This window comes from Vigna unguiculata, chromosome 8 (assembly GCF_037176805.1).
Source record: "Vigna unguiculata cultivar grain cowpea cultivar isolate G323 ecotype 2 chromosome 8, ASM3717680v1, whole genome shotgun sequence".
NCBI lineage: Eukaryota > Viridiplantae > Streptophyta > Magnoliopsida > Fabales > Fabaceae > Vigna > Vigna unguiculata.
The window spans coordinates 24,172,216-24,197,852 of record NC_140799.1 but is presented as its reverse complement, the minus strand read 5'-3'; the positions used below and the strand labels follow the sequence as shown (position 1 = coordinate 24,197,852).

General features: G+C 35.1%; 2 protein-coding genes across 2 annotated transcripts; both read left to right on the top strand.

The window, feature by feature from the left end:
• The first annotated feature begins 9,707 nt into the window (after nucleotides 1-9,707).
• LOC114193777 (ChaC-like family protein) lies at nucleotides 9,708-13,394 on the top strand. Its single transcript, XM_028083710.2, has 8 exons — nucleotides 9,708-10,015; nucleotides 10,133-10,209; nucleotides 10,981-11,034; nucleotides 12,426-12,482; nucleotides 12,573-12,613; nucleotides 12,691-12,762; nucleotides 12,966-13,045; nucleotides 13,143-13,394. The coding sequence occupies exons 1-8, from the start codon at nucleotides 9,907-9,909 to the stop codon at nucleotides 13,208-13,210; spliced, it is 558 nt and encodes a 185-aa protein (XP_027939511.1). The 5' UTR covers nucleotides 9,708-9,906; the 3' UTR covers nucleotides 13,211-13,394.
• Nucleotides 13,395-18,022: 4,628 nt separating this feature from the next.
• Nucleotides 18,023-25,405, top strand: LOC114194309 (elongation factor). Its single transcript, XM_028084438.2, has 6 exons — nucleotides 18,023-18,412; nucleotides 19,256-19,370; nucleotides 19,460-19,671; nucleotides 19,753-19,780; nucleotides 24,860-24,968; nucleotides 25,105-25,405. The coding sequence occupies exons 1-6, from the start codon at nucleotides 18,158-18,160 to the stop codon at nucleotides 25,184-25,186; spliced, it is 801 nt and encodes a 266-aa protein (XP_027940239.2). The 5' UTR covers nucleotides 18,023-18,157; the 3' UTR covers nucleotides 25,187-25,405.
• Nucleotides 25,406-25,637: the final 232 nt, after the last annotated feature.

Genomic DNA, 25,637 nt, shown 5'->3' with positions numbered 1-25,637 from the left:
GGAATAAAGATAGTTAGGTGCAAGTGCTAAGACAGATGCCAATGGATACTAAGATGATGTGGGGTAACAATAGAGAAATGAAGGGTATGAGATTGCAGTGACATGTTAACTTCAGAAAAGAGAAACCTAAGCATTCCTATATATATATATATAAATTAAGTGGATGAATAATGAAAAAAGGGAACTAAATGATATCCTATTGACTTGTAGGTGACAGTTGGTGAGGGTAATATATAAGACGTACACATATGATAATAGGATTCAACAATTGGATGTATGATAGTTCAGACTTAAGAGGGAGAACTTAGTGAAAATGTGCAAAAACCAGTAGAAGTGATGTTACTGGTATGACGCCTGGTGGTAGGATCTAGACCACCAGGCGATAGCCACGTACCAGGGGCTTTCTGGTGCAGGTGGCGCCTAGCGACAAATGTGATTCTCCCAGGCGATCGTTGTAAGATAGTGGGCTTTGGAATAGTGTGGCGCCTGGCGGCGGAGAGTGCTCCGTCAGGCGATAGTTGTTACATTAGTGGGCACTTGGAACGCGTGCACCTGGTGGTGAGGGGAATCCCGCCAAGCGGTGTCCACAGTGTTTGGGATTTATGAGGCGCGTAGCGCCTGGCGGTACGCGTACCCCGCTAGGCGGTCTGGAAGTTGGTAGCGCCTAGCGGTACGTGTCCCCCGCTAGGCGATTTGGCTGTTGTAGCCTTAGTGGTTGGATTCTGCAAAAGTGATCTACAAGGCTTTTGGTGATGCTTCAAAGGTGGGATTGATGGGTTCCTTGAGTTGAGCTCAGAACGTATCCCTTGAGTTGAGCTCGGGATAGGGGTTAAGCACGTAGCATTCCTCGAGTTGAGCTCGGAATGACATCCCTCAAGTTGAGCTCGGGATGGTGGATGAACACGAGGAACCCTTGAGTTGAGCTCAGGTTGGCGAGTGTTACCGGTGTAAGTGTGTTGGTGTTGGCCAGTACGAATGGGTCCAGATGGATTGTCCTTCTCAATAATTAGCTGACGAGTTTGGTAGTCTTAGGAGGTTACGAACCATGTTCGTATTTGGGAACTCCACCTGGCATTACGGTGTGTGATCCGTAGCATGGTTTCCTGCACGTGCTCTATCGGTTGTGGCCGATAGGTATGGCAGCAAGTCACCTTGGGGTAATCACTAAAAGAGGTAGAACATGAATGATCTGGTTGTGGACAGGTGATAAGGAAAAGAGTGAGAGACTTTATTTGGGTGTTTGCATAAAATATATAAATGACTATTTATATGTATATCAATATAATTGTATGTTGATTTTGTTAAGCTCGCCCTATCTGCTTGTGTTTGGCGATGATCGTGTGTGCGATACACATGAGCAGAGGATGTTGATGCAGGTGGTGTGGGTGGTACTTAGACACGGAGCGGGGGAAAGCTTGGGAGTTTATATATTGATCAGAGGATGTTTATTGATTTTAGCATAAGTTGTAAACTTTTATGAGATATTTTGTATTATTTTGATTTGGACTATTTTGTAAACTCTAGTGAGAGGTTTTATTTTGATGTCCAGTTTTATTAACTATGGATTTTTCATTTAATTGGAAGTAATAAAATGATTTAACATTTCCCGCGCTTTGGGAAATGAGGTAGTATTAAATGCGACTTGTTATTTATTTTATTAAAATCCATGATATTCTGACGGGATGTTACAACGAATGTCACGGTGGAGGCTCACGCAGATTTGCTACTATTTCGAGGTGCAGGTTGTAACATCCCTAAGGAATATTACTTAATTAAATAAATAAAGATATAAAATGAAATTCAATCATCAAAATATTTATTATTCCCAAACGTGGGAAATTTTAAAATGTTAAACCACGTGCCAGAATTTATGAAAGAGTAGTAATAAAATCAATACAATTTCCAAAATCCAATACATTATTAAAAGAAAACATGGTAAAATCCCTAGCTCTAGTCCCAAGCTAGCCCTCACTCCGTCGTCGGTGCATCCACATCATCACCTGTATCATTATCTGCTTTCGTGTCACGAATCACACGATCATCGCTAATCACAAACAGAAAGGGTGAGCTGATAAAATTAGAAATAACATATACAATAACAAAATGTAAGTAATACACCCATCTTATTCTTCCTAATTAGTTCTTGACCAAGACCTTATCCCCAAGGCTTTTCAACCTTCACATCACACATATAGTTAGCCTCAGATTAAGGATTTATGATGCTCATACGAACCTGCCCGCTCGTGGTCCTGCCTCTACGAACCTCTCCACTCATAGTCCTACTCTATGAACGTCCCCGCTCGTAGTCCTACTCTACAGACCTACCCGCCCGTAGTCCAACACATGTGATCCACCAACTACGTACCTCCCTGCACGCAACATCTCTTAAGTGTTAGCACAGAACATACGAACCTACCTCGCTAGTATCCCCACACGAGAGTAACTGGATATGAACCTCCTTGCTCATATCATAACATGTTCATCACCATCCATGAACCTACCCGCTCATGGCACAACATCTCCTGATCCAAGTATAGCATCATTGCATAAAATAACACACAAACAAGCCATTGACAACAGCGTTATTGCCTGGCGCAGCCTAAGTGTCGCCAGGCAAAATCTGCCTAGACCGCCTGGCGGTACATGCCTCACCGCCAGGCGCTGTAACATGCCGACCGAATATTACGAATTTAAATAATAAAATAAAGAAAAAGTAATTAAGCCGCAATTAATAAAACCTCATTTCCCAAAAACGCGGGAAATTTATAACGTTTTATTACTTACAATTAAAACCAAAATCCATAATTCATAAAACTGAACATAATATAAAATAATATAAAACCCTATTATAAGAGTTTACGAGATATTTCAAATCAAAATAATATAAAACCCCTAGGCTTTCCCCCACTCCGCGGCTAAGCCTCACCAGCTCCACCTGGAATGTCATCTGCTCACGTGTACCACGTACACGATCATCGCCAAACACAAGCAGATAGGGTGAGCTAAAAAGATAACACATGATTATACATAAATCAACCATATATATATATATATATATATATATATATATATATATATATATATATATATATGTATATATATATAAAGAATACATCAAAAGAAATCCTTTCTTTTATTTTGCATGGCCATAACCATGTATAATATCATTTCACCACCAAAGAACCTCCTTCTTTTCTATCACATGGCCACAACCCTGTAATATTGATGCACATCAAGGAATACTCGTTCCCTTCCTTCCACATGGCCACAACCATGTAATATCAGTGCACATCAAGGAGACTCGTTCCAGCTCTTTCATGTGGCCACAACCATGTTAGCAGTGTTCTACATTTTCTAGTGAGTATCTCAAAGCGCCTTGCTGCCACACCTATCGGCCACAACCGATAGAGCACGTGCGGGAACCATGATACGGATCACACATCGTAAAGCTAGGTGGAGTTCCCAAATATGAACATAGTTCGTAACGTCCCAAGACTACTAAACTCGTCAGCAAATCACTAAGGAAGGCAATCCATCTGGACCCATCTGTACTAGTCACAACCAGCACACTCATACTGGCAACACTCGCCAACTCGAGCTACAACTCAAGAGTTCCTCGTGTTCATCCGCTATCCCGAGCCATAACTCAAGGAAAGTCATTCCAGGCCACAACCCATAGAATGCCATGTGCTTAACCCTTATCCCGAGCCACAACTCAAGGATACGTTCCGGGCCACAACCAATGGAACACCAGCAAACCCACCTATGAGATATCCTAGAAGCCTGATAGTACTCACGTCCCAGTTCCACCACCAATCAGTTTAATACCACAAAATCGTATGCATTTACACATAATCCAACCATCCTTTGCTAATCTTCAAGCCTTTGCCTAAGTACTCCAGTCAATCTCGCTTAAGCTAGGTTACCTCGCCTAAGCGAGCACCACGAACAGAACTAGCCTCGAACTCTCGCTTAGGTGAGTTACACTCACCTGGGCGAGATCACATTTCGCCCAAGAATCAAATCTCTCGCCTGGGCTACGAGTTAAGCCAACATCAAAACATTCTTTGAATTCTCGCTTAGGCGAGAGACTCTCGCCTGAGCGAGACACTCTTTCGCTCAAAAATGGGATCCCCGCCTGAGCGAGATGCCCAAGCCAAATCACCCAACCTTCTCAAGCTCTCGCTTAGGCGAGACTCACTCGCCTAAGCGAGATGACCTTTCGCCCAACCCAAAAATCCTCCGCCTGAGCGATAGCCTCAAGCAGAAAAGGGGTACGAGTCCTTGCATATCTCGCCTAGGCGAGCCTAGCTCGCTTGAGCGAGACATGCAGACTCTGGCACTGTTTCACGCACATAACAACAACATACCCAAAGGGCTTGCAGCCCCTCTTGGCTACCCCTTCTGCTAGGGTCTTCAATTATTAGCAAAAAGAGAGTCAAATTTGGGTTCACCAAGGTTTGAACCCATGACCAAGCTTATCATCAAATCAATGCACAACCACTCAACCAAATCATGTTTCTTGAGAATTCACATAATTGTAGAACTACGTTATCACCCAACATGATCATACATTTTATTAAAAATTAATAAAAATCAAACAACACAAAAATGGAATACAAAGGACTCGAACCCAAGTCCTCTCACACAATCAAAGTACTCTCAACCATTTGAGCTAGTACTATTCCACATCACACCAATCAATATTTAGTGCCATAAAGGTTCCCACTACCCGCATTTATTAATTAATTAATTATTTAACTAATTAATTTTCACAGGTCTTACAAGCGCCACACTCCAAACATACCCACTGTTTCAGGGTCTGTCGCCTGGCGGAACACCCCTAGCCGCCAGGCACCACGCGGTGCAGGGATCTCTCATGCTGGTTCTACAGCCTGGCGCACCTACTCGTGCTGCCAGGCGCTATATCACTAGTAGAAATCTACTGGTTTTAGCACCTCCAATAATCTGACTTGCAGTATAATCCACTCCCGAGGTCCAAATAAACACTCCTCCATCAAGGTTTATTATGGGTAGTCTGTAACTCTCATATGTTCATGCACATATACTTTACAATTCTCAATCCATCTATTCAAGGTTTCTAAGTTACTAAGTACTATATTCTTATATAAGAATTCCATCAAGATTATGACAATGCCTACTAATCCAGTACTTTACATTTCATACACCATACTTCTATTGTTCTACCATAATATCAAAACTTTCCCTCCACATACTTAAATTACATTATTCAATGCATGAGTGATACTCAACTCAATATGGCATAGTCACCAAAAATCCAACCCTACATGATTAAAAAACCATTTTTTCAGAACCTGCCCCTCTCAACTCCAATTGTTCTTTCTCCCTCTTTAGTTTACCTTTTCCACATCAACACCAAATTCCACCTTCAAGTAAACCTACTCTCATGTACGTTTCATTACTCATCTTAAACTACCCCAAAATTTAAGAATCTTATTTTCGTACACCTGGATTTATTTATACCTTAAAACTCCCTCACGCCTCCTACTAGCCAAAATGCATTAGACAAGCCTAAGTTATCGCCTGGCAGCAGGTTATGCGCCGCCAGGCGGCGTATCAGTCCCATTATCTCTACGCATTTTCCCCAATTCTTTCAATTTCACTATTACTTCCTCTAATTAGCTTCGAGTTCACAACCATTCCATAGGTACAATGCACCAATAACATTAATATAATGAATGGCAATTCAACCACGCAAATTAGGTTTATATTGGTCCTCTTTTCAAGTTATCTCATTGTCTCATGATCACTCACTCACCATTTCTCAAATGGGTTATTTTATAGCCTAATTCTATTCCATGCATAGCATCAAACACCAACTCAATACACAATCAATAAATTCCTAGAAGTCGCGAGGACTCCTACACAGAACAACACGAAAATATGGTGCAGTCAACGTTGCACCGCCTAGCGGTAGTTCATAGCTGCCATGCAGTTCATGCATGAACTCAAAAAAATACAAGCAAAATCTGATGCATTGCTTGGCGGCACCTTCATGCCTGCCAGGCGATTTCTGGGCAGACACCTAAAATTTCCTGAAAATGCGCAAACGAAAGGGAATTCATGCAATTTTGATCATAGCACAATACAAGTTATCCAATACGAGTAAAACATGCAATAATAGCTCCCCTTACCTAGAATCCTTGCTCAAATTCAAATTTGGGTGTATGTCTCTAACCCAAAAGCTCTCCTAGCCTTTGCTTGCACTCCAACAATGTCTTCCACACTCAATCCTCTCAACAACCTAACATGATTGGCTATTGGAAAGCTTCTGCCCAATGACTCACACAATTGCAATACCTCTCCCTTTGCTAATTCCTTCTCTCTTTCAATTACTTCCACTCTAATTACCCTTTACTCCACCCAAAACCAAAATTAAATTAAAATGATGATTAAAGGTTATTCAATGAGTATTAACCTAATGTTTTCCAGCCCCCTAGGCTGCCTCTCTTGGCTGCTAATGTTCCTAAACCCTTTCATATCCATGCCAAAAGAAAATTTGTCAAAAAGGAAGTTTAGTTTTGTTCTTAGCAAGGTTTGATCCCACAACCCCTCAATTACAAAGCAAGTGCTCAACCAATTCAACCAATCATGTTTCGTGATAATTCCTATAATTTTAGGATTACATTATCACGACTCACATTCAAATATATCATTAAAATAATGCACAAGTCAAAATAAAATACAATTGGCATACATAGGACTTGAACCCAAGTCCTCTCACACAATTAAGTACTCTCAACCACTTGAGTTAGTACTTTTACATGTCATAGCACTCCACATTAAATGCCTTAAAAGCTCCTATCACACGCATTTATTAAATAATTATTTAACTAATTATTTAATTTTCTCGGGTCTTACACAGGTTCTTGTCTGATGATGGCAGATTTTTGGTGGCGCGAACAGGTGCAACAATGGTGCAAAGAGGAAGGAGGAAGTTGCGGTGGTTATGGCAGCAAGGAGGAGTGATGCAACATTTGTTCATGGTGGTGAGAAGATAGAGGTCTGTTGCTTCTGCTTGTTGTGGTCGCACATGGTGGAGGGCGACGTCGAGCATGGTGTAGATTGTTGTGGTGGCAGCGTCATGATTTGGAGAAGATGGTGGCGCGAAGATGAAGGATCACACTATAGGTGCGTCTTGCGTCGCGCGTGAGGTGGTTCGATGGTTGAACACAACAGGTGCGTGGAGGCTACCATGGTTGTTGGTGTTGCGAACTGACGTTGGTTTTGCTTCGTTCACTGCTTCGCAAGCTTAGTTCATTTTCTAGCCAAGAAGAGGTGCAAGGTTGATAGAGGTTGAGCGTAGGTGCGATCTGTGGTGGCTACGAGGCTGACGGCAAGTGGCGACAACATGATGATGGAGGCTAGGGTTTCATGTGTGGGATGAAGGGTTGAAGATGATGAGGTGGCAGTGTGTGATATGCCAGTTTAGTTAGTGGAGGATAATAACACGTGTCCTCATCTGGTTGGACAAATTTGGAAGGTAAGGATTGCCACATGGCATGATCTAGTTGAGTGGAGTTTAAGTGGTAGGAGGGGTGCAACTTAGTAAAAACTAGGGGTGCAAAACAGGTTTTTAGGTGGTCCACTTGAAAGATGGGAGTGTATATGTAATTTAGGGGGTGCATAAGTGATTTTTCCAGAAATTGCTAATTTTAGCCTTATTTAAAGGTGGTTTGTAACTTCAATCAATTTATTTTTCCACCTTAAATGAGCTTAATCTTAACTTCAACTACATCAACAAACGTTAAAATATCCAAAAATAATTTATGCAGCTAAAAATCACTTTTTAAGACATTTTTATCACACAAGCTCAAATAGCCTAATTATCAGAATTGTTAATTAAATCACTCTTTTAAGCATGAAAATTCAATTAAATCCCCCAAATTTAAACCTTAAATGATGGTAAAAATTTGAACTCATCACCCAACTTAGGGTTGTCTCGATTGTGAGATTTCGAAGTTCCATTAAAGGAACTTGGTGGTTCCACTACGTTATCGATGTTTGAAGGCTTCGTGTGGAGTTAATCGGTGTTTTTCACCGATTTGATCGATTTTCCGTGAAGCATCCTTCACCAGAAAATAAAAGGTTAAAATACCTTTTTGGTCCCAATTTTTGTCAAATTGTCAAATCAGTCCTAATTTTGTTTTTATGCTTAAATAGGTCCTAATTTTCGTCAATTTTGTTCAATTGGGTCCTTTTTTACTAACACCGTTTAAAACATTAACGGCTATGAATAATGATTGTCATGTGTCACTTCGTGATTTTTTATTTTTTTATTTTTTTTTATTTTTGATTTTTTTAAATGTCCATGTGTCAACCCAATAACATGTCACGTGTCAGAGTCAATGTTTTATATTCAATTTGGTCCTATATTCATTATTTTTGTTCAATTTGGGCCTAACTTTTGTTAACATGAACCAATTTTGTCCCTTTCCAAATTGAAACAATTTAATTTTTATATAAAATTCACAATTTTTATTAAATATTTTTATTTAATATATTAAAATTCATATCATTATAACTTTTATATAAAAATTAAATTTGGTCTCATCTAAGATAGGGACAAAATCGGTCAATTTTAAATAAAATCGGGACTAAATTGAACAAAAATAACAAATTTAGGAACCAAATTGAATATTAAACATTGACTTTAACATGTGGCACGCTACTAGTTGACACGTGGACATTTAAAAAAAATAAAAAAAATATTTAAAAAAAAACTGCGAAGTGACACGGACAGTCATTGTTCATAGCCGTTAATGATTTAAATAGTGTTAACATAAAAGGACTCAATTGAACAAAATTGACGAAAATTAAGACCTATTTGAGCACAAAAACAAAATTAGGACTGATGTGATAAAACTTGACGAAAATTGGGATAAAAAATGTATCTTAACCAGAATAAAATAATATAAAGAATAAGGGAGAGAAGAATGCACACAAAAATTTATATTGGTTCACCTGCACTTAAGGCTACATTTAATCTCTTAAGCCACTTTCTTAAGAAATTCACATGATATAACTTCACTTTGCTCGTAATTTTTTTTTCATAGATCTCCAATTGAGTTTATTCTTTTTGTGTTGCATTCCTAATACAAAAAGTTTTAATTTGAGAACAAGAACATAATTTGTGGAGCTCTAAGCTAGATGCCATTGAGTTGTTGAATGTCTTTGAGTTTTCTAATGTCTTTAAAGTCGTCTAATGCCATTAGGGTCTTCTAATTTATTTTAGGTTGTCTAATACCTTTAAGGTCATGCTTTGGTTGAGTCATCTAATGCATTCATTTTACAATTTTTTTCTTTCTTTTGTACAACATAATTGTATTTCATCCAAAAGGTCAAATTATATGCAAAAAGTAAGAATATCATTAAAAACTAATAGATAAGACAAATTAGTTAAAAATATTAAGTAATCGAATATAAAAAATAAGTAGAAATAATAAAAGATTACAAAAGTGTTAGAAATATTTACAGGAAGGTTTACTATTTCTATCAGCTTTAATTCTTATTTAATTTTAAATAAATAAAAAATTATCCAATTACAACCGTACAATATTTATACCAAAAGAATAATTTAATATTTAAGAACAATGAAACAGGAAAATGTTTGAAAAGAAAGAAAGAATCAAAAGCATTCGATATTCGTTCCCCCAATGAGTCAGTGACTGCTGTCTCATGTGATTGTCTTTATATTTTGTCGTTTCTCGGTTCTGATCACACCGAGACTTTGCCATAACCTTTGCTCTGGTTCAGTTCTGTTGTGTTGCAACTGAACCAATCAACCCCTCTTGTACCCAAATTTTCGTCACCATTATAATCCTAAAAGTCGAAAGTGAAAACCTTTAAGTAAAAAACAAAAAAATGGTAATGTGGGTATTTGGGTATGGTTCCTTGATCTCGAAAGCTGGGTTTCACTATGATGAACGTGTTATTGGTTTCATCAAAGGCTATCGACGTGTCTTCTACCAAGGTATCGTTTTTCTCTCGTTTCCCCATCACTGTTGTGTAAAAGTATGCAATTTTATTACCCCATAATGCATCAAAAACAATCTCTATGGTTTGTTCTTATGTGGGTTTTCCCTTTTAGGCTCTACTGACCACAGAGGAACCCCTGAGTTCCCTGGAAGAACAGTGACCCTGGAGCCTGCTGAAGGAGAAATATGTGTAAGTATTTCCAAATTTTAATCTTCTTTTAACCCCATTATTCAGGTTTGATTTATTAATGGTTACCGGTTCCGTATTTCATCTGTTCTATTGTTATGTGAAGTTTATGCAGTTGTTCTAGTTTGAGTGTGCAAGTAAAGTATGATGACTACGTTTGTGATGTTCATATGATAGCATATTATATGATTAATTTGATTGAAATTGGCGTCTTTAATTGACAGCGTATGATATTTAGGCAATAGAATTTTCATTTTTAGAGTGGAAAGGGTAAGTTAGAATGGAAAACCCGTCTGGATGTTCCTTTTGCTTTGTTTCCATAGTAATTTTTTCGGTTGGTGAAGACTGATGAAATTATTGCCCGTATAGCTCTTATGCCTACAATTTATGCTAACGAATAAGAACATTATTTGGCAAGATATTATGTTGATATATCTATTATTGAATCTCTATAAAGAGAGAGAGCCTCTTTGTATCAGCAAGTATGGTATAATTACTATGAGTATGTTTAGTATTTTAAGGAATCAAATCAAAATTCAACTTGGTTTATTATCAGTTGTAAGAGTAAGTTTCATTTCAGTAATTGGTCAATCATGCTTCCACATTTAGTTCTTATTTTCAGATTACTTTGGCCTTCTGGGTATTTCTTGTTTTTCACTTTTAATTATTCTGTGAATTCATATACATATTCTGATGTAATTTTCAATTTCTTGAGAGTCAAAATTATCAAATGCAATCTATATTTGATACCTGCTTTATTTTGCAAGGAAATAGTGGGGAGCTGCTTACAAGATATCAAAGGAAGAAGATGCAAAAACTGCATTAACGGTATGCTTTTTAAAATATTTTACGTTATTGGAATATTATTACGCTGCAACTAAAATTCAAACATAAGTATAGTTTTTCCCAATAACTATGCTGACTTATAAAATGTATTGTTTGCTCTATTGTTCCTTGTCGTTATATTTTCATTTCCAATATGCATACTTGCTGCTGTTATGAAATGATGATCTATTTATTTAACTAAATTTAAATGAACTAGTGTTTGTTTTATAGCGACAGAAGGTCATATAGATGTATGTTAGGACATTTTGCCTTTCTACACATTATTAGTATTTGGCAGCTTTTAAGTTTTCTATTGTTCATGATATGATTACACATTCTTCCTTTTCTATGAAACAAAAGAAGTTTGACCTTTTTCTCAGGCCTATCATTTGGATTCCATTGTTTAAATTGTTTGTATTAAGTTGGTCATTAGAGTTTCTCATCTGTTTATATTTTACAGTTTCCTTGTTTGTATTAAGTTGCTTGTATATATTTGAAGTACCACTTGCTGTAAACAGTTCATCCAATGGGAGTTATAGCATTCAATTATGTAGTAATGTAGATAAATATCAAAATGACTGACATATTGACTTCTTCCTATAATAAATAAATTGTTCATGGTACTACTAGATATAAGCGCAGAGATAATTTATGGTTTTTTTATGCAACCTTTGGTGTGATCAATTAAAAAAAAAGAGGGATTTAAGACTCAAGCTTAAGCTTGAACACTGCTTCAGTTAGAACATCTGCTATACTTTTTGCTGTGCATTTTTAATTGCATAAGATTCTTCTAGCCCTTTTCTGGTTTGCAATTAACTCCATGTCTACATATAGCAATGATATTTGGATATGTGCAATAATATCTCAAGGTCTGCCAAACCTTGTTTCCTTTGATAAGGATAGAGTTAGAATCTCTTGTTCAAACTCTGATATAGGAAAGGATTTAGTATACTGACAAACAGAAAGGACCCACAATTTTGAAAGTGTATACTACAATGAAGTAGATTTTGGAAGGGTACTCTGTTAGTTGACTTTGAGAATATGTTTCTGGTTATACAGTTTGTGCATGAGATAAAGGTAGGAAATTCTTTGGCTGGGTACATAAAGTATTTTCTGCCAGGAGGTTTTGCAAAGAGACAGTTTATCCTCTGTTTTATTTACTTGTGCATCCTGTTTTGGATTCAATAAATGCCTCATTTCTATTCTTCTTTTGATTTGGTATCTGAGATACCATATGATAGTATCTGTTAAAAAATCAGAAGAACACACATGTACACACATATGTGTATGTAAATATTACTTAAGAAGACTGAGTCCAATTCCACTCAAGAGACTTTTTTATGTAAATATTCATAATTTGGATTGATATATTGAAGTGTGATTTTACTGCACAGTATCTGGAAGTAAGGGAGAAGCAATACGACAAAAAGGAATACGTTGATTTTTATACTGTAAGTGCCACTTACTGTACCTAATTTTATTTTGCATTACATTAGTAATTTTTCCACTTATGAAAATAGATATTATGAAATTTGTTTTAGGACCTTAATGCTACATCTCCGGCGGTTTCTGGAGTGATGGTGTAAGTGAAAGAAACTACCTTATAAACTTCTCCTTTTGCATGTTTTGGTCACAATAACCAATGACAACATGTTACAGATATATAGCAACTGCAGACAAAAAAACTAATGTAAATTATTTGGGCCCTGCATCTGATGAAGAGATAGCGAGGTATTTGTCTTCAATCCATGTATTTAACTTTACAGAAGTTAAACTTGTGTTCTAAGATTATAAGTTCTCTATGAAATCAAATATCTTCTCTCTTAAGTTGTTTCTTTCCCTAGTTAAATTATCTTTCTAGTAGCAACTGTAGTTTTTGGTAGCTCTCAGTTCTTCCCAATATCACTATGTGCTCTTTCTTTTTCATCTTGCAGACAAATAATTCAGTCTGAAGGTCCTGCAGGACCCAACAGAGATTATCTTTTCAATCTTGAAAAAGCTCTTCTTCAAATAGGTGAGCTTCTTCAAATAGTTCATGTTATTCCAAATTTTCTCTTAAAATGTTTCCTTTTACTTTATATTTTTTAACATTTTTACTAATCATTCTTTAGGATGCAAAGACAAACATGTCATTGATCTTGCAAATGAAGTCAGGCGTATTCTTGAAAAGGAACAATGAATACTTATTCTGATGCAGCATTGAACTATCTATTAACTCCATTGGAAATTTCTGCTCTTCCAAAAGTGTTATTTGGAAGATAATGTTCACCTCTAATTGTGCCTGTAATCTTTTCATATAACATCATGACTTAATTGCTACAAAATTAAACTTTATATGGGAAACTTATTACTAGAAAATTAAAGTTTATTATAGATAGTAACTTTATTAACAACTATATATTTGTAGTTTTAAATATTTATCTTATATTTTTATGTACTATTATTTTAAAATTTAAAAATATTATATAATAGTGTATCCTAGACTATAGGTGATAAAATAAATTTTAATAAACATAAAAATATAAGCAGAGTATATATATATATATATATATATTTACTTTTTTAAATTTGAATATTTTTAGTTGAGTTTTTCATTAAAACTTTTCTATTTACTGATTAAATTGAATAGAATATATTTATTGATTACTCTAAAGTGTATGTTTTATATTATGGTTTGCCAGAAATTTAAAGCATAATTTTCAAACTTCAATAGTAAAAGAAAAAAAATCAATTGATTTTATTTTGTTACAGATAATTTGGTGAACAACTTTTTATGTTTTATTTTTCTATTGTATTTGGGACTCAAGTTAAAAGACCCTAAACTTTACAATATTTTAAATTGTTAAAAATAATAATCTTTAAATAGAATAAATGTTGCTTTTCATTATTATTATTATTATTCTTAAACTATACTCGTATATGTAACAATCAAAATAAACATTTTATTACAGGTAAGGAGTTATTTACAAAATATATTTCTATGAAATTATATTTCAATGAAAGTATGGATCTCGTCATTATTTGGGATGATTCTTTAAAGGTTTAATTATGTCTTTGGTTCCATTTTGGAGTTAAAATATCAAAATAGTACCTAAATTTTTAAAAGTTTCAAATTGGTCTCATTTTTTGTTAAAACATCTCAAATTTGTCATTTCTGTTAAGTCAAGGTTGAAGGAGTGTCACGTGTCAGTTCCTCGATTTTTTGAATTTTTTTATTATTTTTATTTTTTATTTTTTTTATTTTTTGAATTTTTTTAAAAAAATCAAAAAATTGTCATGTGTCAAGTTGTCATCGTGCCACGTGGCAGTGACGAAGTGATGTGGCAGTAACAGTGACACGTGTCAGTATTATGCCAGATGTCATTTCCTTAATCTCAATTTGGTCCCTTTATTTTAATTTGTTTCAATTTTGTCCCAATTTTTGTAAAAATTAGCAATTTTGTCCCTCTCCAAATTGAAATTAAATTAAATTTCTATATAGATGTACACAAAAATTTCCATCAAAATTGATATTTCAAGTAAATATTTTTAACCAAATTAAGTTCATTTAATTAATATTTTACATTGAACTTTATTTAAAATTGTTTTAAAGTTGTTAATAGAAAATAATGTTAATAGAAAAAAATTCATAAATTAACTAGTTCATATAACAATAAAACACATATAAATTTAAAATTTGAAAACAATTTTAAGTAAAGTTGAATGTGAAACACAATTTTAAATAAACTTAGTTATGTTAAAAATATATAATAAAAATATCAGTTTGAATAAAAATGTCAAATTTAATAAAAATATTTGTATAACATTTATATAAATTAATTTTTGTTTCAATTTGGAGAGGGACAAAATTGCTAATTTTTACAAAAATTGGGATTAAATTGAGACAAATTAAAATAAATGGGCCAAATTGAGACTAAGGAAATGACATCTGGCATAATACTGACACGTGTCACTGTCACTGCCACATCACTCTGTCACTGTCACGTGGCACGATGACTGCTTGACACGTGGCAATTTTTTGATTTTTTTAAAAAAATTCAAAAAAATTCAAAAAATTGAGGAACTGACGCGTGGCACTCCCTCTAACGGCGTCAACATTGACTTAATAAAAAGGGCAAGCTTGAGACGTTTTAACAAAAAAGGGGACCAATTTGAGACTTTTAAAAATTTGGGTACCATTTTGAGATTTTGACTCCAAAATGGGGACCAAAGGCATAATTAAACCTTCTTTAAACTAGAGATTTTTTTGTTTTTTTTAACTTTGTGTGTTTTTCGTTTTCCCAACTTTGTCTTCAAGTTCATCGGAGAGAATCCACTGCCTTTCAATAGTTCACTCGTTTGGGTTTACAAATAGAGAATTTGATGTATTATGTACATTCTGTAAAGGAAGGGTAGCGATACATAATTACATTAACTATGGACGTAAGATGTAAGAACTTTCTTAGGGAGAACCTTTTATTTAAGAACTTTTTATTTAAGGGAGCTTTTATAGGGAGAATTTTTCACTAAATGGAGTTCCGTTAAGAAGAACTCCCTGTCAAAGAAATCTCTCTTAGAGAGAACTCTCTATCAAGGGGAGCTCTCTTAGGGAGAAATGTTTATCAAAAGGGACTCTTTTAGGAAGAACTATCTATCTAAGGGAGTTCTTTTAGAGAGAACTCTCCATCAAAAAGAGCTCTCTTAGGGAGAACTCTCTATCAAAGGGAGCTTTCTTTGGGAGAACTCTCTATCAAAGAAAGTTCTATTAGGGAAAACACTATCAAAGGGAGTTCTTTTAGGGAGAACTCTATCTAAGGGACCTCGCTTAGGGAGAATTCTATCTAAAGGAGCTCTATTAGGGAGAACTCTATAAAAAGGGGAACTCTATCCAAGGGAGCTCTCTTAAGGAGAACTCTTTATCTAAGACAACTCTCTTAGGAAGAACTCTCTATCAAAGGGAGCTCTATTATGGAGAACACTATTAAAGGGAACTTTCTTAGGAAGAACTCTATCTAAGGGAGCTATCTTTGGGAGATCTTTTAGGGAGAACTCTATCTAAAGGAGCTCTCTTAGGGAGAACTCTATATAAGGGCTAAGGGAGAACTCTATCTAACAGAACTATATTAGGGAGAACTTTATCTAAGGGAGCTCTCTTAGGGGGAACTCTTTATTTAAGAGAACTCTCTTAGGGGGAATTCTGTATTTAAGGGAGTTCTTTTAGGGAGAACTCTCTATCAGATGAAGCTCTCTTAAGGAGAGCTCTCCTATCAAAGGAGCTCTCTTAAGGAGAGCTCTCCTATCAAAGGAGTTCTCTTAGAAAAAAGTCTCTATTGAAGGGAGCTAAGCTCTCTTAAGGACTATTCTCTATCTAAGAGAACTTTCTATAAAAGAGAGCTTTCTCAAAAAGAATACTCTAAGGGAGTTCTCTCTAAGAAAACTCTCTTAGAGAATTCTCTATATAGCATTGCGTGTTTTATACAAATTTTCTCTTCAACCCTTAGAATTGAAACGCTTTGAAAAATTAATTCATCCAAATTTACATGACCAAATTATTATTTAGTGACAAAAAGTGTTTCTAATGCTATTATTTATGAAATTGTTTGACACAAACGATTTATTCCCGCATCTACACAAAACACTTGATCACTTTAATTTAAAATTTTTAACATGTTAAAAGCTAAAGTCCTTATTTAATGTGTCACTAGTTTGACTCATTAAATCTATTAAAATTATTAATAAGGATTGGTATATATATATATATATATATATATATATATATATATATATATATTTATTGTTACTTTAATTTTTAATTATATTTTTAAACTTGTTAAATTCGATTTAGTCTAGATTCACGGTTGAATTTAAAAGATAAATTAAATATAAGTTGTATAAAAAAACGTGTAAATAAGATTTTTAATGATAATTTCCATGATAATATCTTCTTCTTTTATTGTTAGCAATACTTGAAAATAATTTATCTCTTAGCGTGTGTTCATTTTCAGCCACAAAAACCTCACAAATAAAGAATTGCAACGATAGTTCCAAAATCGATGGAGTAAACTATGGAAAACAAAAAAAATATCATCTTCATCTTTCCGCTCATACATGCAAATAAAAGTTTTTTTCTACTTTTTATAATAATTTGTATTTAAAACTATCTTATAATTAATTAAACAATATAATTAATTAAAATTAAATAAAATACACATTTTTATTTTAATATAACAAATACTTAAAATATATTAATAAAAATAATTTAATAATATATTGAATCAATTAATTTTCGATCCACCGTATCATTTAAAAACTTTAATAAAATTTTCCTTCATCTTTCATTATCCTTTTCTTAATCCAAATAACATAAATTTTATATCTCTTTCTTCTTAAATCCCTCCTTCAATTCTATATTTCCATTTATTTCCATCCTAACACATAGTTAAATTGTTTATTACCATTGTAAAAAACTATATGAAGATTCACATAATTCCTTTGGATTTAATAGATTTCCAGTGAAAAAAGTTAATAACATTTTTATTATAATTTACGAAAAAATTATATCGTAAAAAATTAATAATTAATTGTTATAATTTTAGATTTTAACAATTTTTGTTATTTATAAATATTATAATTAACACTCTTATAAGTTGTAAAAGTTGATTACCCGTAGAACTTACTGCATACTTACACACATAATATATATATATATATATATATATATATATATATATATATATATATATATATATATTATGGGGTGAGTTTACGTGTAAGGAAATTGCGAAAATGACATATAAGTGAAACAATACATACTCTCCAATTATATTAAAAATAAGGAACCCAATTGGTTAACTAATTTCATTTTCTTAGTTTAGTTAGTTATTGCCAACTCAAATTCTTTTAAATAAAGAACTTTATGAGTTTTATTATTTAAAAATACAAAATTTTAAGAATTTTAAATATATTTTAAAAAGCACTTTTTCTTTAATATTCAGACATTTTTTTTATAACACAAACAATATCTATCTCACCACCACCAGCGGAAACGACGACAATCGGCCATTGCGTGCGAAAACCGAAACCCTAACGGAACTTTCAGAACCGAAGATTCGCCCAATCGAAAAACCCAAATCTCGAAAATCGAATCATGCGAAGCGTCGAGGTGGCCAAGACGGTGCTCGAGGTTGCCGACGTTGCATGGACCGCCGTCGAACACACCCACCATTTCCGCCGCCACAGTCCTTCCGTCCCTCCCGCCACCTCTGCCGATGACTGCCCCTCTGACCATGATTTGGAAGCTCTGCGATCAGAAAATCGACGCCTCAGGAACTTGCTCGACCAGAATCTGAAACTACTCCAAAACCTCTCTGAATCGCCTTGCATCGATAAATGCCCTCCCGATGTATATTTCAAATTTCAATAACCCTTTTGCTTCCCTCATTCTATCAGATGATGCCATTTTCTCTAATGTGTTTTATTTTCTAAAAATATGGGTGCTATTGTTTTATTTTAAATTGCGTACTGCTCTTTTTTCTTAATTATTCGTAATGAAATTCAGGATTCTTTAGTTTTATCACCCATGGTCAGTTGACCTAACCTTCAACCTCAGGGCCAGTTTGTTCTGATGTTTGAAAAAATGAAATTATTTTTATAAAATTTATTGTGATGTGATGAATGTCTGAATTTATCTCAATAATGGACTTTGCTCCGAAATATGTGTCTCGATGTGTCTAATTGACAAACGAGGGTGGAAATTCTGATATGAAAGGAAAAATAGAAAAGCTAATTTCTGGGGGACATTTTTTAATTGGATGCTACTTCTTCCATAATACATGGAAAGAAAATTATAGTATTTTATCGATGAATCTGATTATTATATAATCTGATCTTGATCGTATTGGAAATGAACCGAGACTCCAGACATCATAAGATTGCCATTTTGGGTAACCTATACCTAACCATCATAGTGGAATTAGTCTATACTTGGTAAATAAATAAAAAAGAAGCTAACTTTTGGCACAGAAGGTTATTTTTTTGATTGAATGCTTTTAATTTCATAATAATTGGGTATAATTAAGTGCTGGTCAATAATTTTTTGTGATATTATTGCATCTACATTTACGTATCTGGAAACATTTTCATAATTCATTCCAAGGATTATTAGTTTGGGTGCATTGTGCTTTGGATTTCGTCATGATGTCTTTTACCTGTTCCTTGTTTATATTTTGGGGATATTTGGCTATAGTTGAATGACCGGTTAGCTGCTACCATGAGGTCTGATGAGTACCTGAGTCGGCTCAAGTTCCTACAACAGGAAGCTGCTAGCGGAGGAAATCAATTTCCTTTCAAGGAGGCCACTGGTAAATTTCTCTGCTTTGAAAATGTGTCTTGTGTGCATTGAAGTAATTAGATATTGACAATTTTTTGGTTTCTGTCTGGTATTTGACAGAGGCTGATTATCAATCAGCTGACATTTTGGTCAATGTTGACTCTCAAGAACCAAGTTGGTGGGTGTGGGTTAAGGATGAGACAGATCCTATTAACATTGAGGAAATGAGTGGAATTGATGATGAGAGTTACTTGGTCATCAGTGAAGAACATGTGGTTGATGGTGTTGCCAACTTCATGGCCAAATGCATTTTGTCGAACCCGAAAGCTCTGGTTTGTGTGTTCATATAATATGCATTTTTATTTTTTTTCTTTTGCTTCAATTAACATCATTTTCCCTTGTTATAATTGCAGAATTTTTCACCGGAGGAACTGCAGAAAGGTGAGTTTTCTATCATATTTTTTGTATCTTAATGGTTTTTCCTTTACATTTCCTTCACCTAAACTGTAAAAGCTATGTTGAATTGTAGCTTATAATGTGCTTTAGGTCAAATGTATTGGTAACACTCCAATCATTTTGTTTTATTTGATGAGTGAGGAGGAGGCCCAGCCTCACTAGAATATTGATGGTAGGATTTTGGGGGTTTATTCCCAATGGAATAAAAATCAGGAAGCTAGGGATTAGTTAGCTGGTTATAACAGTAACTAGGAAGTTAGTAGCTGAGGAAGTTTAAACAAGTGAAAAGGTAGCTAATTGGTTATATAATTATATTGCAACAATATTTTGTCAACTGAAATTTCTCAGTTTAAGGGTATTACCCTAGTTGGGGACGGAATTCTCCTTGTTTTGTCATTTTCAATAACTGAATAATTAGTATTCTATTCACCTCTTTCCATGTTGGCTATTTTCCTAGTCTAATCCAGTGATCATATGTTCCTATCAATAAGTCTGACCTATCAGATCTCCTGTTGGTGAGAACAGAGTTCGGGCTCAGTTTGTGCCGAAATACAATGTTCCTGCATTGAGCAAACACACACTAAAGAGTGCACAGAACTCAATAAATCTGAATTTAATGGTGAACACTCACATTCTTGGTCATGAAAGGTTGAATTACTTAAATATGAAGGTGGGTACATTTGGGTGGGTATGTCGGACTCGGTTGAATTACCTAAACAATGTTCCTGCATTGAGCAAACACACACTAATGAGTGCACAAAAGTCAATAAATCTGAATTTATTGGTGAACACTCACATTCTTGGCCATGAAAGGTTGAATTACCTAAATATGTGGGTGGGTATGTCGGACTCAAAAAATAAACGCTGAATTTTGAAAAAAAAATAAAAATAGTCTGGTTTTTAGATTTGAGTACAAACTGAGTTCTTCTCTCAACACCAGAATTAACTATCCGGCACCTTAATTGCTTTCTACAAGTCCGCGATACAAAGAGTATGTATCACTATAATTGTCACATCATAACATGTAACTGTCTAATTTGAAATTAATAAAATATAATTGATTAGTAACTTCCTATACATAATTAGAACAAAATTATTCAAAACTTGGCCTATCAGGATTGCAAAGTTGGGGCAAAGGGTGTTAGGCATGTAGTAATGAGAAGGGGAAACCCTTGGAGGAGAGAGTGTTCTCATATTTTGTGTTCTTTTGAGTCTATTCAATAGAAAATAGTACTCTTTCTCTATTCAATTTTGGGTTCCTAACAATTTGATCCGACCTGTCGGATTCAAAGAGAAGGGGAAAATTTGGAAAGTTTGGCCAGCAAGCAAGGAAGAGTTATGGCAGAGATGAAAAGTTTGTCTATTGCCAAAGATATCCTACAGGAGTTGAGGGAGATTAAAGATCTGCTGCATCACTTCAAGAAGAGAGAAAGGTCTGAAAAAAGGGAGAGTTCCAGCAATGGTGGAAGGAGGGATGAGAGAGTTGGGCACAGGAAGAAACCCTCAAATAAAGGAGAAAATTCAAAGAATCAGGAAAAGAAAAGAGAATAGGAGGCCATTGACAATACTAGAATTAAGAAGGGTGAGGAAGAGCTTCTTCAAATATCATTAAAGGAAACAAAGAGGTAAAGATGGGTATGGATGCTTAGAAAGATAGTCTGCAAGACATCAAGAAAGGAAAGAAACCCTCATATGGAGAAGAAAATTCAATCAATTGGGAGAAGAAAGGAGAAGAGGATGCCATTGACAATAATGGAGCTAGGAAGGGTGAGGAAGAACCACTTTGCACGTGGGATGAAAGAATGGAGTTGCCCACATTTGAAGGGAATGGGCCCCAAGGTTAGACAAGAAGGGTAGCAAAAGTTTTTGAAGTTCAGAACATCACTCAACAAAAGTAGACCCAATCTTCAATAACATGGAAGAAAATGCAGTGTCCAAGGGTTCAAGACCTGGAAAAAAAAAGTCCAAGAACCTTTCTTTGGAAGATCTTGCAACAACTCAACTAAGGATAGTTGGAGGCAACACAAGAAGCATGTTATTTGAGAGCTTAGCAAAAACAACACAGATTGGCAGTGTGAAAATTTTACTTGAGAGTTTCGCAGCAGTAACATGGACTGGGAGTGCGGAAAACTTCATTCAAGAATTCAAGATATTGGTGTCACAAGTAAATCCAACACCAGAAGATCAGTTGAGGGAGTATTTCTTGGCAAACCTGTAGGCCCTATGCAAGAAGAAAAAATTCCCACCAACATCACCGACGTGGACATGGCTGATGCACTCACTGCTCTCATCATGTTGATGATGCTACAATTTTCGTTGGTGGGAGAAGAGGTATTGGTCATTCGGCAGTTTGCACCACCAAGATTGAGACCCCTAGAAGTATTTCATTGCAAAAAATCTTTTAGGAAAAGGAGGGTGGTTAGATTGTGGGAGAATGGCTTGTCCAAGATGAGTTTGATTGACATTAAAGACATTGGATTTGTCAAGATTGCTGCTGCTGATGTTTTTCAAGAAATGAGTAATGTTTTGCACATAGTAGAAGGCTTGCGAAATACTGAAAAAGGATCTTATCTGTAGATAGATTTGATGGTGGTTTCTGAAAATACTTTGAAGTTCGAAGAGCAAAACATTAAACATGAAGGCCAATCACATGATTTTGGAGCATATGTAAAATGTGCTTCTATGACAGAAATTGACACATTGGTTGGACCACATGATCCAGATGAAGCTGAACTGGAGAAAATCAACTGCTGGGAGCTGGGAGCTGAACCAAATGCTTTAGTTGAAGCAAGATATGAATTGTTACCCGTTATGAAAGAAATTTGTGATGTTCCAGAATAGGAAACTAAAAATAAGGGATGTGTTGGAGCTTGCCAAAAAAGCTTTGTTGTCAAAGCATCCACAAATGTTATTGAGGAGGTTATTGGCTTAGAAATTGCTGATATGGTGCCTAATAACATATTTATGGATGTTACGGATCAAGGTGTTGTTGATTTGCTTCTTATGACAACTATTTGCAAGGTGTATGACCAAGTCAATAATAGAGATGGTTATACAGAAGATATTAACAAACATGAACATTTCAACAATGATGCTTTGGTTAAGACTAAAGGAGCTAGTTGAGCGCAGGGATGAAGAAAGTCATGAGGGCTACAAGCAACTTCAATTTCCAGAGTTCAACCTTGAGGACAACGTTGTTCCAACAGAGGAGAGTAATGTTAGGCATGGAAGTAATGAGAAGGTTAGGAAGAAATTTAGAGATAAAAGAATAGTAAACTGGGTAGTTGTACAGGGGGAGACTTTCTAAGAAAGTCTATTGTCTTGTATATGAGAGGAGAAGAAAACGGAGAATTTTGTAGATTGAGCTTTTGCTCTTTGTGAAGGGGAAACCCTTGGAGGAGAGAGTGCTCTCCTATTTTTGTGTTCTTCTCAGAGTATTCAATAGAAAATATTACTCCTCTTTCTCTGTTCAATTTTGGGTTCCTAATAGAGTCTTTTTTCTTTTTTTCTTTTCAAGTAAAGCATATTAGACTTCTTGAGAATGTCTGATTAGACTCCATCAGTATGGATGGGATTGGAGTGCACTGGTTCCAATCGAGAAAGAGAAACACAAACACAATGTGGGAGAATTTCAGAGTAGCATGAATGTGAATATTTTATGTATGTAGCCTTAGGAACATCCACAAAAGATTGTTGGCATTACATGAAGGGTATTGTGGTGGAATGCATCCCAGAATTTGAGGTTTGGGTGGCTCATACGAGTTGTTTACTTCAAAGGACCTGCACTCAAGGTTAATCCTAGAGATGTGCTGCTGAATACATCTGCATGGCTTGAGGAAGATGAAAACCGACGAGAAGGATTTACCACAGTTCCAAAACACACAGGCTCTCACTATCTAGGTTGGTGGGAGGGTCTTCTCCAAACAGGAGCTGACTCAGCAACGAGTTTAGCCTAATAACAAATGTTTACGAAATATGAGCTTCACATGTCAAGAGAAATGAGGAAGGTCATTGCTCCCAATGTGGGCTACGTTTTGTCCTGCACACAGGTGCCTCGGGCTCTGTCGCATGGGTAATTCATTTTTTCAAAAGTATGGGCAGTGTGGTACTTAGTTTGCGAGGTAGTTATAACGGTAGTTGGGGAAGTCCTAAAGTAAGGAAGTTATAAATAAGTGAAAAACATATAATTCTTCCTACACTCTAAAGCAACCATGAAACTCCTTAATAGCTTAATTATAAATTGATGACTATTGTTCAGCATGAATGAAGGAAGTGGATAATCCCTTTTAAACATGATGGATGAGGCGAATACTGTTTTCTCATAATGTTCCAAGTGAATGATTTATTCCTTTTAATTTTCTAAATATAATGCTTTTGTATAAAAAATTTCTGATCCTTGGAGCTGAACACCAGTGTCTTGCTTTCAAAATCTGTTACTTGTTCTGTAGACTTAAATTAAAAATTTGGTCTTCTCTGTACTTGGCTTTTTTTTTGCTGTTTTAGTCGTTACATGAAAAGCAAAGAACTTCACATTTTGGATTCCCGTAGAAAAAATAGTTCATGAATTGATCACTACTGTGCCAAAGCTGTAACTGTGTCTGATTACATGCTGTCCTTGTACCTGACCCTTTTTTGTCTTAGTCTCTATACATGAAAAACTTCTGTACTTAAATATTTGGTCTTGAAAAGGAAAAACACTCTGCATGTTGGTCCCAAATGAAAAGGAAAAACACTCCCCTACCCGACACTTACATTTTTTATTTTGATCCCTGCATAAAAAAAGTTCTTAGTTCTATCATAACTTCAGCATATGACAGGGACTTATTTGTAAACTTCTTTACTTGTAAGAACAGATATGTAAATTTTTTTCATATGGTAACTAAATAAAAAATGCATCAAATGTACGGACCAAATTATAATTTAACCTTATTTTATTCATTTTCTTATCTACCATTGGCAATGTTTTGATTGAGAGAATTTTGAATGAGTTGTATTACACAATTTTTTGCCATTGTGATTAAGTAACAACTTTTGCATCTCATATTTCAATTTATGTGATGACAGCAATATCAAAGGCATTGCAAGGTACAAGCAAACTGGAAACAATTGTAGATATTTGGCAAGCTGGAAAGTTGTTTTATACTTTGGCTACGTGGGGACTTGCTTTGGCTGGGTAATCTTACTTCTGTCTCGCTTAACTGTTATTTTGAATGGCTTGCGAAAGACGATACATGCAATATGAAAAAATTGATAAAGGTTCTAAAATAGTTTCAAGAGAATAAACTTTTTTTTTAATATTTTGATGACAGGCTTTACCAAAGTCGTGCATTGTTAAGAGTTGCTGCGAAAGGTGTTCATTCAGGAAGTAAACTTGCTCTTAGGGCTCTATGAAGATGGTTGTTCCATGACCCTGGTAAATGTATAATAGTCCATGGAGCTTACTGTGCCTTGTCTGAGTATCAACCTATTTGTTCCTATCAAATCTTGCTGTTGTAAATAATTGTAAATAAAATTATCCGTGTTCTTATTAACCTGTGAATTCACGCTGTTTTCTAACAATGTTGCTATGGTGTTAAATTATATTGAATATTTCATTATTGAATGATCTAATATTTGCTTTTCTTACTCTCCCCTTCAAGGCTTTTATCATCTGGATGTTAATTTACTAGATTCCTTGTGTTACGTACCCGCTAAAGAATCAACGAGACAGTGAAAAACTGGGAAACTGTATATATGCAATATGAAAAAACTAATAACAGAGAATGCAGTATCTTGAGAGCGCCTTAAGACACCTCACCCAAATCTTTCTTATTCCTTCCCCGTTTTCCATTGGACCCCCTCT